Source organism: Harpia harpyja, chromosome 19 (assembly GCF_026419915.1).
Source record: "Harpia harpyja isolate bHarHar1 chromosome 19, bHarHar1 primary haplotype, whole genome shotgun sequence".
NCBI lineage: Eukaryota > Metazoa > Chordata > Aves > Accipitriformes > Accipitridae > Harpia > Harpia harpyja.
In genome coordinates this window covers 1,288,679-1,301,276 of record NC_068958.1, presented here as the reverse complement: position 1 = coordinate 1,301,276, position 12,598 = coordinate 1,288,679, and the positions used below count along the sequence as shown (strand labels likewise).

General features: G+C 38.7%; 1 protein-coding gene across 5 annotated transcripts in view; it reads left to right on the top strand.

The window, feature by feature from the left end:
* SCAI (suppressor of cancer cell invasion) overlaps nt 1–12,598 on the top strand; it is a 50,939-nt gene that overhangs the window by 23,344 nt on the left and 14,997 nt on the right. For all 5 annotated transcript variants that reach the window (XM_052815902.1, XM_052815904.1, XM_052815903.1 and 2 more), the window contains 9 exons: nt 1,286–1,381; nt 2,005–2,091; nt 2,668–2,766; nt 4,101–4,197; nt 5,620–5,718; nt 6,814–6,966; nt 7,783–7,884; nt 8,682–8,783; nt 10,439–10,517. In XM_052815902.1, the coding sequence (XP_052671862.1) occupies nt 1,286–1,381; nt 2,005–2,091; nt 2,668–2,766; nt 4,101–4,197; nt 5,620–5,718; nt 6,814–6,966; nt 7,783–7,884; nt 8,682–8,783; nt 10,439–10,517 (914 nt within the window). The remainder of the gene's footprint in view (nt 1–1,285; nt 1,382–2,004; nt 2,092–2,667; nt 2,767–4,100; nt 4,198–5,619; nt 5,719–6,813; nt 6,967–7,782; nt 7,885–8,681; nt 8,784–10,438; nt 10,518–12,598) is intronic.

The following is a 12,598-nucleotide window of genomic DNA, read 5'->3' as shown; positions in this document are numbered from 1 at the left end:
TCAATCACCTGTTGAAAAATGCATGTAGGAACATGGTCATTTTCTATTTGGAATGATTATTTGTAGGTCTGTTCTTCTGATGCTGTTGAGAACGTGTTGATATTACAGGGGTTAGAGAGCATGGATTCCTTTTTGCTCTTTAGACTGTATTTGTCCATAAATACCAATGGTTTTGAACATATCCAATTTAACTCATGTTAACGTGCTCATGGAGAGCACTGCTTCCACCTGCTGCCATTCTGCCTGTTGGAGTAGCCATTCCAGAATCCCAGGCACATCTGGAGAGAACAGGATCTTGTGTACAGTGTGTCATGTGTTCATAATAAATACTGTATAAATACACTGTAAATATACCATATGTTTCATAACTAACTTAAAAGTGAATGTCTGCCTGTATAACTGGTGGAAGCTGTTGGACAGGACCCATCTTGTTGAATCTTTTGGGAAGGGAGAGTCAGCCTTTCATAAGGGGTCTGTGCAGGGGGACTGTCAGTAAGCAGTTGGACAATCACTCTCACAATCACTCCACAGTTAAGGATTGTGGATATTGACAGGCAATAAACACTAGAATAATTCTGCTGTTCTTTGAATAAGTGATTGAATTACCGTTATTGCATTTGAAGGCCTAGTTACTGTCTCTAGTAGGAAAAGTTTTACATCAAAACTTACGGTTAAGCTGCACACCTTCAGTTTGATGTTATAGTGCTGTCCTTTTTTGTATGGAACCTGCAGAGCTCAGGCAGTTTGAGACACTGGCTTTCTGTGTTCCCAAACAGTGATTAAATGTAGGCAATCACTTGCAAGATTTGCAAAATGCACAGGACCTTTATTAACACTGATAACTTCAATCATTTTGTATTTTAAAAGTGACTAGAGAATTTGTCTGAAAGTAGGAAGCAATAATTAGGAGACAGCACTGAAGAATTTCTTCCTCCCCCCAATACCTGCTTCTTTCTCATATATATGCATATGCAGTCTTTTCTTGTACGTATGTTAAATTAATATGCTGTCTGGCTTGTGGCATGTTTTTAGGGATACTATGGTCAGATCTGGATATATGTACTTTCTACAAGCTAAACAGGATTTCCTTGTAGATTCCAGTAATAACAGGTTTTGAGAAACTACAGGAATCTTGGTTCTTGTAGTTCTGCGTGCAGGCAGAGTTATAAAGCATTTCAAGTCGATTCTGAGCAAAGCTATTCCGACATTGACACAAATACACTGCTATCATGCTGGGCTGACTGGAATTTACTCTGTAACTGTGTTTGTCACTTGTCTGTTGCAGGGATTTACCTCAGTATGGGCAGAAGCAGTGGCAATCTTATTTTGGGCGAACATTTGACGTTTACACCAAACTCTGGAAGTTTCAACAGCAACATCGGTAAGAGGATGTTGTACGCACACATGTTCTGTGGATTTAAGTGCAACTTTAATCTCTGGTATGCCTAGGGCCCCCAGTTAAGACTGAGCTTTCACTGTGTTATTCAAGCATGGAGGGAGGGAATAGTCACTTCCTGTAGTGCTCACAGTCTAATGAATTAAAATGTTGCAGAGTTTTCAGTGTGACTTTAACAAAATCTTTTGCTCTACTTGAATGCATGTTGCTTTAATGTATTACCAAGAAGAAGCTGGGATGATGGCTTCTGCAGTGCAGAACCCATCTGGAATGGTGTGAAGCATCTTGCTGCAGCGTGGGCTCTGATCTTTCACACCTTACAGTGGCTGCGTAGTCTGAGTGTTCTCCTGGGAAGTTGTGACCTTTTGTTGTGTGTATTTTGTGCAACATACTTATGTCTAGCTCTGGCAAGATTATGCAAGATAAATGGTCCTTGTTCTGGTGTGTGTATGCAGTGCAGCTGGCTCTGTGAGGGACTGCTATTGGGAATGCCACACCAGTAATGAAAGCTGAATTTGGCCCTACAATGGCTCTTTGTTTTGTCTGGTGTGATGTTCTGAGAAATTCTGGAATGCCTTTTAATCTTTCTTTTCTCTCTTGCGAAATAGACAAGTATTGGACAATCGGTATGGGTTGAAGCGGTGGCAAATTGGGGAAATTGCTTCCAAGATTGGGCAGCTCTATTACCATTATTAGTAAGTAAGCACAGAAAAGGATTCAGTAGGGGAATGCAATGTTAGTGGCAGCTCCATGCCAAACATCTGGATACTCAGTCAGGAGAAATCAATGTATCAGTTGAGTCATGATGCCTTTTTCTGAATGAGAAGGCCCTTTGGGACTGCATGGGGGTGCTGCAGAGAAAGGCACCTGTGAGCCCGATACCACATTGCTAGTCACGTTGATACTGCCTAAGGACTTATCTCCTACCTCAAAAGTGTCTCTAAGTCTTCCATGCGTGCTGCATTTGACTCTTGTACAAAAGTGTGATTTACAAGTTTGGGAGCTTAATGTTCCTTTAAACTTTTCAATTAACCTGTCATCTGTCCATATGGGTACAAGATGGGCAGATTTGATTGTTATCTGAAATGGAATCCAAGCTCTGAAATCTGTCTTCCCAGCAGGCACAAAGAATGAGAGTCTGGCTTTCATATGATGTTACTTGAGGAGGGAGTTTTGCCATTGATGCACAAGATGGTTGAGGGGGCAGGAAGGGAGGGTTTGGCATGGATTTCCATCTGAAGCAGTGAGCTAATCTGATTCTTCCTCTGCAGCTTGCGCACTTCAGAAACCAGCTATCTCAATGAAGCTTTCTCCTTCTATTCAGCAATTAGGCAGAGGTCATACTACTCCCAAGTCAACAAAGAAGACAGGTATGTCTGAATTAATGCCCTCGTTTTTTCAAGACTAGAATGGTGTATGAAAGCTGCAAATAACTATAAACTGTAGGAGCTTAACTGGGATAAAATAAGTGTTGTTGAAGGAAGTTTCTTTTAATCCTCCTGCCATGATTAAAAACCTCAGTATAAATAAGAGCTTTGCTGTAGGACTGGAGGAATATTCTATTATCTGGTCCTGGTGAGAAAGCTAATAGCCCCAAAGTTCTGTCATTTTGAGTCCTGAGCAGTATCAGTGCTGGGACCTAGTATGCTGTGGCTCGAAGATAGGTCAGTTGGGCTGAAGCGGAGGAACCTGTTTGATTCTAATCAGGCTTTTCAGGGGAACATCAATTAGTACTGCAGTACAACAGCCCACTGTAACTGACTGGGACAAGGTCCAAGAGCTTCAGGAGGCATAACGTCTTCCTTTAAGACACTATGCTGAGAAAGGTACACTTTGCAGGGCTGTGTTGTGGTAGTGCAGAAGATGTGCTGCCTGCCAAGAACATAGACAGATATAAATAAGAATAGGTAGACAACTCAGTTCTGGATCCTGATCTTACATTCTAGCCAGTAAACCTGGGCTCCCTCATCAAAGTAAAGTTAAAGAAGAAATGATCTGACATCATCGTCAAGATAAATGCAGAAGGGTAGTTAGGGAGTTTCCTGCCAAGCATTCAAGGATCTCTGGACTTAAACTAATTATATGTCTCTAGTCTTGCTGATGTCCAAATGCACCTGTGTGCCACAAAAAGATGAAAGTTTCACAGCTCTGTTCTGGTATCTGTTGATCCTATTATCTTCTCTCTTAAAAATCTCTCAATTTCAGTCTGAGTGTTTGAGCTGTTTCAGACAAGGTAGGATTGACCAAGTATGTTTCTAGGTGCTGTCAGAAGATTTTAGAAATGGATGAGTAATTATGGGCTATGCTGACTTGCAGATCTTTAAGTTGTCCCAGGTGGGTGAACTCTGAGCCAGCTGTGATTATCATATGATGCGGTAGGGTCAGATAGTGCCCATGAACTGTCAAAAGGTTTGAAGAGCCAGCAATTATATCTGACTCCCATGCCTGTTCTCATGTAAGGAGACTGTGGGGAAGGGAGAGGCTGTGGCTTTCTTGATGTATATGTCTCTCTACTCCATTTTAAATAAATCTCTAAGCAGCCAGGTAGCTATTGACTTCCACATGAATTCAGTTAGAACTCTTAATCTGCAGAGTGTTCAGCCTCGCTCTGGTCTTAAATTCCTCTTCTCCCTTACCCCTGTTGCTTACCTATGTTCTATTTTAATCTCAGATTTGGCTGTGGTGTTTTTGTTGTTGTGTTTAGGCCCGAATTAGTGGTTAAGAAGCTGCGTTACTATGCAAGGTTTATAGTGGTTTGTCTCTTGCTCAACAAAATGGATGTTGTAAAGGACCTTGTAAAGGTATGTTAAAATGAGGATAAAGGTGGTAAGGGGTGGGAGGTTGCTGGTTATTGAGGGCTTTTCTCCTAATTAAGGAAGCCATGAGATAGTCTATTTCAGTTGAAATATCACTCATTAGATCTGTGATGTTAGCTGTTGCTGCAGCATAGCTTTTCTCCCCCCCCCCCCCCATTTAATTGATTGTGCTGTTGTATGCCACAGAAGGAAGGAATAACATGGCTACAGCTATGGAAAGACTCAGTATGATGTGAATATTTGGCTAGAGAAAAACTTTACAAATTTGTATAGTTAATTAGGAATAAACTGTAAGATGCATGTTATTCATCTGAAAATGTGGGGATCATCTGATAACTCTGAGTACATCTTCATTCCTGTGGTGGATTTAAGACATTGGTGGAATCTCCCCCAACAAGCCTTCATGACACACGGTTGCTCGGAAAGCCAGTGTCTCCTAGCTTAATGTTGAGTTTATTTCTCTTCTCTTCCAAACTGCTATTGCTCTGTCCTGTGTCTAGAACACATCCTGAATACATTTTCCACCTTTCAGAGACCCATCAAAATTAAACCTTGCTAAATAATGTAGATATTGCTGTGAAACTGGAGAGGCTGGATCTGCATATGCCTCTGCCATGGGAGTAAAGCACTGAATGCCTATAAACGCAAGTCTTTAGGTACAACAAATAGAGTACAGGCCAATGTTGATCATTGCTTTTCTAGTATATCTGACATCCAACATAGTGAATATCTTCTGTGAATCAGACATTTAATAATGACACTTTAAGCTCAACTGATTTGATAGCATTGTTTGAACACCAAGTAAAAATATTCCCAATAGCTGCAGCCTAGATAGGGAGGTACACTTGAACCACAACAAAGGAACAGCATGCTTCCCCTGACAGCATATGCTTCGCAAACCCCTCTAACAACCTTGCTGCAAGCAGCTTCTGGTATTGACAGTTTTGTGTAGGTTGCATTACTGTCTTTGTGTCTAAGCTTACTTGAACTGCTAGCTTAGCTTAGTAGCAGCTAAAAAAGCCATACCATTCACTTTCTCAGTGTATTTAAAGTTACTTCTAAGCTGAAATTTGAGTCCTTGGTATCCGTAGCTTATGGTAATAACCAGTGACATAGTTGTATGTGAGTGGGATAGTTATACTTAACTCCAGATATTCTTTGCATTTGGACCTACTTAAAAGACACTTTGCATTGCCAAAACTCAGTGTAACATTGGCATTCTGTCTCCTGAAAGAGCGCGTTTTGGCTGGCATGTTAGTCATAAGTGTGCTGCATATGTTCTCAAGTAATTTTTTTTTTTTTTATTATTCTTAAAGGCCAGCACAGCTAACCAAATTGTAAAGTTACTGACTGCTTGTTAAGCTCTCAGTTTAAGAACTATGTCTGTCTTTGAACTTTTTACATCAGGAGCTGTCAGATGAAATTGAAGACTATACTCATCGTTTTAATACTGAAGATCAGGTGGAGTGGAACCTGGTTCTTCAGGAAGTGGCAGCATTTATTGAGGTGAGAATACCATTCCCTTTTAGTTATTAGCTTAAAAGTAAAATTTTCTGACCTGTTCACCGAAGTGTTCTTGTATTACCACCTCTATGTGGTAAGCAGGTGTGCCATGTGCAGGGACAGTATTCCTGTCCAATTTAATCATTGAAATGTGTTCACAGTAGTGTAACAGTGACAGCCGTTAAAGTGTCTGAAGAGTCAGACCTGGTCATGTAACGTATTGAAGACAGAAGCATGAAGCTGAAATACCCTTGGTCACCTTACTGTTTTTGCTCTTGGTGTTCAGAAAATGGTGGAATTGAAAGCACAGCAGTTTTCACAGTCAAGATTTTGGAGAGACCGCCTACTCTAGTTATGTTGTTGTGGAAGCCAATCCAATTTGCTGATGCTTAGGTGTGTTTCAAAGTGTACTTTGTTGGAGTACTGGTCTATTACACTGGCAATCCATAAGCAGTATATAATGGAAAATATGGTGTAAGCATGGCAGTTAACTGATAGGCTCTTAGCATAGTTGTAATGTGACCAACTTACAAAGTTTGTTAAAGGGAAAAGAAACTTTTTTTATTCTGTCAAATGAGACAGTGTTCTACTTTCCTCCTTTTGTACAAAATGTCACTATGTAACATGAGTATTTATTTAAATATTGCCAGAATGGATGGCAGCATTATCATTCACCTTCTTTGCTCTTTATTTCTAGGAAGGGGAGGTGAACTAAAAGAGTACAGGGTTCTTCTGTGTTGTAGGAATGTTTAGTTTATTCTTCATGAATTTGTAAGGTTGTTGATGACATTTGGTTCCTCAGGTATAGAACAACTGAAGCGGAGTTTGTGTCATTTGAGGAAGTATGTTTTTCTATTTGCTCTACCTTCATGCGCTTGTACCATGTATTTGCTTGCAGTCCCTAAGAGCTGTTGCCTTTCCAGGTGGTAAGACATTACTCTGTAGCCTGCATAGAAATATATGTATGGCAAATTAATTTAAAAAATCTGCCTCAGTTATGAGATGTTCACTGTAAGTGACAAGACCTTTGGACTTCTCTCTGACTGCAAATCTGTATGTTTTCCTGAATTCCTGATTTATTCTGGTTGCTTTTTTTAGGCAGACCCTGTCATGGTTTTAAATGATGACAACACCATTGTAATCACCTCTAACCGGCTTTCTGAAACAGGAGCTCCATTGCTAGAGCAGGGAATGATAGTGGGACAGCTTGCTCTTGCAGATGCGCTGATTATTGGGAACTGCAACAACCAGGTAAAAGAAATTCCAGGGACTTGGGTTTGTATCTTTGGAGTTCAGAGTCCTTCCCCCTGTGACATCCCTTCTGATCATGTAACAAAGATTCCAGTAGAGGCAAACATTAAAATATTTTGATTGTGATGTTTGCAGTGGCAGCAAGAAGAGGAGGTTCTCGGAAATAAGAGCTAAAAATGAAATATTAGATATTAGACCTCTTATTGCTTATATTCATCATGTCAATTAAGTAGATACAATTGATTTTCATATACTGGATTGTTCTTAAAAACATTCAAGCATGAGAGGCCTCTGGGGTATGTCTAGAAAAAGCTTGACTTAGGCTTTCATATGACATACTCCAGCTTGTTGCAACAGGAAGGGGTTTTCAAAAGACATTCAAGATCTTGTTTTTTAGATGATGATGATAGTGAAGTTGTACAGACTTCATGACTTCTCTCTGAGCTCTTTTTTCAGGTAAGCAAGGGAGTTGTATCTAAACTACAGTTTGTGTATCTTTCAGATTTTGTTTGAATTCATAGTACTTAAGTTTCAGCACTTGATTTGTAAACATCCCAGAAAAGTCTGTAATTTCTGAAGTCAGGGTCCGCACTACAGTGAACTGGCCTGGTAGACCAGTAATAAATAGACTCTGTCCTCTGCAAGCTCTTCTAAAAGTCATTCACAGGTCTTTAGAGATTCAAAGATGACACTGACAGATCCTTGAGAGACAGAAAATGGTCTGTCTGGTATGCAGTTGAATCTCTTCCCTGGATAATTCCAAAAAATACTGTTTAAGTTGTATCTAGCAGAATAAACTGGTTGACTCTTTTGCAGGTCAAGTTCAGTGAATTAACAATTGATATGTTCCGAATGCTACAAGCACTTGAAAGGGAACCAATGAATTTAGCATCACAAATGAACAAACCTGGAATGCAGGTAAGTTCCATTTCAGTGACAAACCTGGCAACAGATCTTAACTGGGTTTTGTTTGTTTGTTTTGTTTTAAATGGTGTACTCTTTCAGTATTGTCACTGTGCAAAGCAAATTGGTAAAGCTGGTGTAACTCTTACTGGAAGAGTAGCTCAAACCTGTGGAGTTTGATCCAAGTAATGTGTTGTTTCTGTCATCGTTCCCCCCCCCCCCCCCTTTTTTTTTTCTCCTTAGCAAACTTTCAATGTGGAAAAAATAGCAGAAATGAGTATTTGGGCATCATTTCATGAATGGTTTACATTGGTCTAGTCGAGGTATTTCTGAAGGGGTGCCATGCCTGTCCTTGTCCATATACATCCTCCCCTTCCTTTCTTTTCACTCTAGCAGTCATGCAGCCAGATAAGTTCATCAGCTTGCTAAGTCATCTGAAAGTTAAATATCCCCTTCAGAGAAAGCGTAAAATATATTTTATCTGGAGGCAAAAGGAAATATGTAGATTTTCATTTATTTAGTTGAGGAGTGAATTTTTTCACTCTTTTCTTGCGTGATGCTTTAGAGAGTAAGAAAGATTTAGATAACAAATTTAAATGAGGGATAATATAAAGTTCTGGTTCAAATACTGTGCATCTTGCTTTACTGTGTAGTAGGAAATGCAGCATGGGCAGACCGTTTGTGTGGGAAGTATGTTGAAGGTGAACATTCTAATAAATAGAAATTTAGAGGGTTATGAAGCTGCTTTGGTAATACACGGTTGTTGAATTTCTTGTGTTGTGTTTTGTTTGTTTGTTTGTTTTTTTTAACAGGAGTCGACAGAGAAACCAGCCAGGCGGGAAAACCCCCATAAATATCTACTTTATAAACCAACTTTTAGCCAGCTATATACATTTTTAGCAGCATCATTTAAGGTTTGTGAAATTGGTGAATTTATTTGTAATAGAAAAATATCCAGAATGTATGTGACACTGAATAAAATGTGGTTGAGATAATCTTTAATACTTCAAGATAATGAAGCCTTTTTGGTCTTCTTAAAAAGTTCAATACGATCTTCAGAGAGGATGGAAATATTATAGATATGTGTAATTTGTATAATAAAGGCAAATCTGTTGACTACTGTTAAGGGAAAGAAAAAAACTCATTTTAAGACAGAAACCCAGCTTGCTGTTAGACAGCAGTTATTATATCATTGCTAAAATACAGCCATCTTCAAAGCAAATCTTGAACAAATCCTGTGCAAGCGATCTTAATACTAGCTGTCCAGTATCGAGCATGGTGCATGGCAGTACTGTGGAAAGCCTTAATTAATGTGATGTAATAGTTGCATATGATTTAATCTTATCCAGTAATTTTATCTGTGCCTGTGTAGGTACACACACATATATACAGACATTTATATTTATATATACAGACATACATATATAACAAGAGTTTCCTATATAAAGTTTATTTATTTCCTATATATATATATTATATAGGAAGTATTTCTTGAGGTAAGAGAACTGGAGAACAGAAAAATCTTGACAGTATTCTTCTACTTTGTGTCGTGCCAAACACAATCCAAAATCAGGGAAGTATGTCAAGAAACTGTTGCTCTTAAGCACTGTGTACCTGGCAGGTCTCCAGTTCTGTACTCCATTTAAATTGTATCTCTCTCCTGCACATGCTATATTTTTATGTGCCTGTCTTATTTTGTTACCCACTGCTGTCTTCCATGTAAGTAATCTATACCTTTGTAGACTTTTTTTAATACAGTTCCTGTGCTTATTTTAATTTAATAAAGTTGCTGGCCTCATTATGCTTAATTATGACTGTAAAAGTCAGCAACTTAAGATTTAGTAGTAAAACCATAATATGAATCCTATAAAGAAACAAATTACAGTTTGTTTCAAGAAACAACCGTAAAGAAACAGCTGGTGAGGTGAAGGAAGTGCATCCTTACTACTTAGAATTTTGGGTGCTTGCATGCTCAGCCTTTTGCAGAAATTAAAAGCATCTGTTTCCTCTTGCAGACAGCCCATTAGAAAGGTGGAAAAGAGATTTCTTTTACACGTCTATACAGAAACCTGGATGTGTTGTGCTTGTTGTCCAGCTGAGAAGGGTCAGGGGAAGAGGCAGATGTTGCAGACCCTGGGGTATTTGGAAACAAAGAACTTCCTTTAGGATCCTCAATTGTTTGGGAGTTAGGGTCTGCATGGATCTTGGCAGTTTTTGGTTTCCGTATCTTGGAGAGCCTCAGATCTAGCCAGGTAGTAAGAGAGTCTTATGTGGAAGCAGATGCTTTTTTAGTGCTGCTTGAACCCCTAATATCAGCCTAGAGTTCTGTGTGGAAAAAAAAATTATGAACATATCATCAGTTTATATTTTTGTCTGTGTGCTCACCTATTTGAAGGGTTGTATGTGGTGGGGAAGGGTATATACACATATGAAGAATAGAGTGAAGGGAAGCCAGAAGCAGGAGTAGCACAATCTTAAATGACAATGTATTTATGAAGGTGATGATTGAATATTAAAACAAACTTATACATTTCTTCCCTTGCCACTCTTCTCTTTACTTGAATTTCAGGAGCTGCCTGCAAACAGTGTACTGCTGATTTACTTGTCTGCCACGGGCGTGTTTCCATCAGGTCGTTCGGATAGTGAAGGTACAATAAAGGAATGCTCCCTGTCATGAACAGGGCTTGAATTCTCTTTATGTTCCGGGACAAGTGACCAAGAAAGATGTCACAAAGCTCCTTTTAAAAGACAAGTCAATTTTATTCTCCCATCTATTTAGTAAGATAGCCTTTTTTTTCCACAAACAATAGTTAATTCCCTGTGTTTTAATTAGTGTGCATTAACCTGAGACCTTTTCAAAGGACATATCCAGTTTTTGATGCATCTGAAGTATTAAAAGCTTCACCAATTTTGAAGACCACATGGCTCAGTTGATGCATCACTGCAAAGTTAATAAAATGGCTAAATGGCACTTTGTGATTCTTTCCAATCTCCAGTACTATGAGAACATACAGTCAGGAGATGGGTGGTAAAAGGGCTGAAGCATCTGCAGGGACTGTTCTATTTGCACGCTTGTTAACCTGACAATTCAAGCCCTTCTCATGATTTTTGACAATTCCCCTCACCTCATCCTCCTGTTCTTTGCAACCTAGCAGAATATTTGGATGCAGCTGCAATCTAAAAGCTGAAAACTGGTTGGCTGAAGTGAACACAGTCAAAAGATCTGTTTATATAATTTAAGGGGGGGGGGGAAGTTTTTAACATCCTAAATATTGTACATGCCTCATCTGTTTGAGACTTGCATTCCTTTATAAGATGCATGCCTTGTCCATCCCAGTGCATGATTTATAGAGCTCTCAAAATGTTAAAGGAAAAGAATCCCTGTCAGCTTTGGATTGTGGCAGTGATTTTTTTTAAATGCTTTTAACATTTTACTTTTTGCTGCAACTTGGTGATAGGTTCTAACTAAACCACGTTCTTTAAAGCCTGTGATATGTCCACTTCACTGCATGTATTGTTTCAGCTTAATACCTTACTGTAGAGGCATCCAGGCTCTGTTGTCTGAAGAGCTGCATAGTCAGACTTCAGTTTTCATTAAATGAATCCCATTACAACTGCATTATTTTAATAAGGTAGGGTAGTCTGCACAGACCAAAAAATTCTACCTTATTAAAAGGGAGAGCAGTTGCAAGTTGCACTGTTTATTGCCTGTAAGCCATTTGTGTTTGCCAGATCACACGAGACATTTGTAACAGTGCTAAATTAATGTATGTTCTGTTCCTAATTTTGTATTCCCAAAGCTTCCCTTAAAATGGAAAGGTGTATTATGTATCCAAATGTGAAAAAATTGCATTTGGTGGCCAAATATGGGTCAACCAACTCTGCAAATGTATAACAGAATGAGGAAATCCTAATACTTTATTTCACTAATGTTACTGACATTTCATACCCATATCAATGGCAGAATATTTCCTGGTATCTCTAGCACATTTTTTCTGATGTAGGATATGATATTTTTTATAGTCATTACTTTCATCTTTGCTCTTCATCAGACAGTTAGGCGGGTAGCTCAGTTGTGCAAACTTAGCAAAATATTTCTTTAGCTTACCTTTGGAACATGTGTCCAGGCTGTGTGCATGTAAAAATCGTGAATTCTGTATTTGAAATCTTAAAAAAATAAACCTTTGCTGCAGATTTGAAATCTGGTTTTGTCTTTTCTAGGAGTACTGAAAGCATATCCATTCTCTGAGCTCTCGCTTCTCCCCTTTGCAGTGTTATAACTGCGGATGATAGTATTATATCTATTCTGAGAGGCTACAGGGGTTTTGATTGATTTAGCCTTATTTTTTGATCAAATTCTGAATCTAGAATATACTAGCTCATATAGTAATTTTACAAGGTATTAATTTTCCTGTATGAAATGTATAACGGGTTTTAATCTTTTTGCTGTGTAGTGTAACAAGAGCCAGTATTTGGATCTTTTGTATTATGTTTATGGATAAGTAGCGAATAAATAGATTAGAAGTTATGAAGTTGCATTGCTTCCTTCTATTTCATAGATGCTGAAACTACTAAAAATGCATAAAATTGAATATGTAGTTAGTAAAATCTCCAAATTTCTCCATCCCCTCCTTACAACTGCAGTAGTTCAGATTCACTTAGTTTTCTGGGATTTGTGGTTGCTTCCTCCCTTTCATATAATCATTAAATCCATAACAGAGGTGAGTTG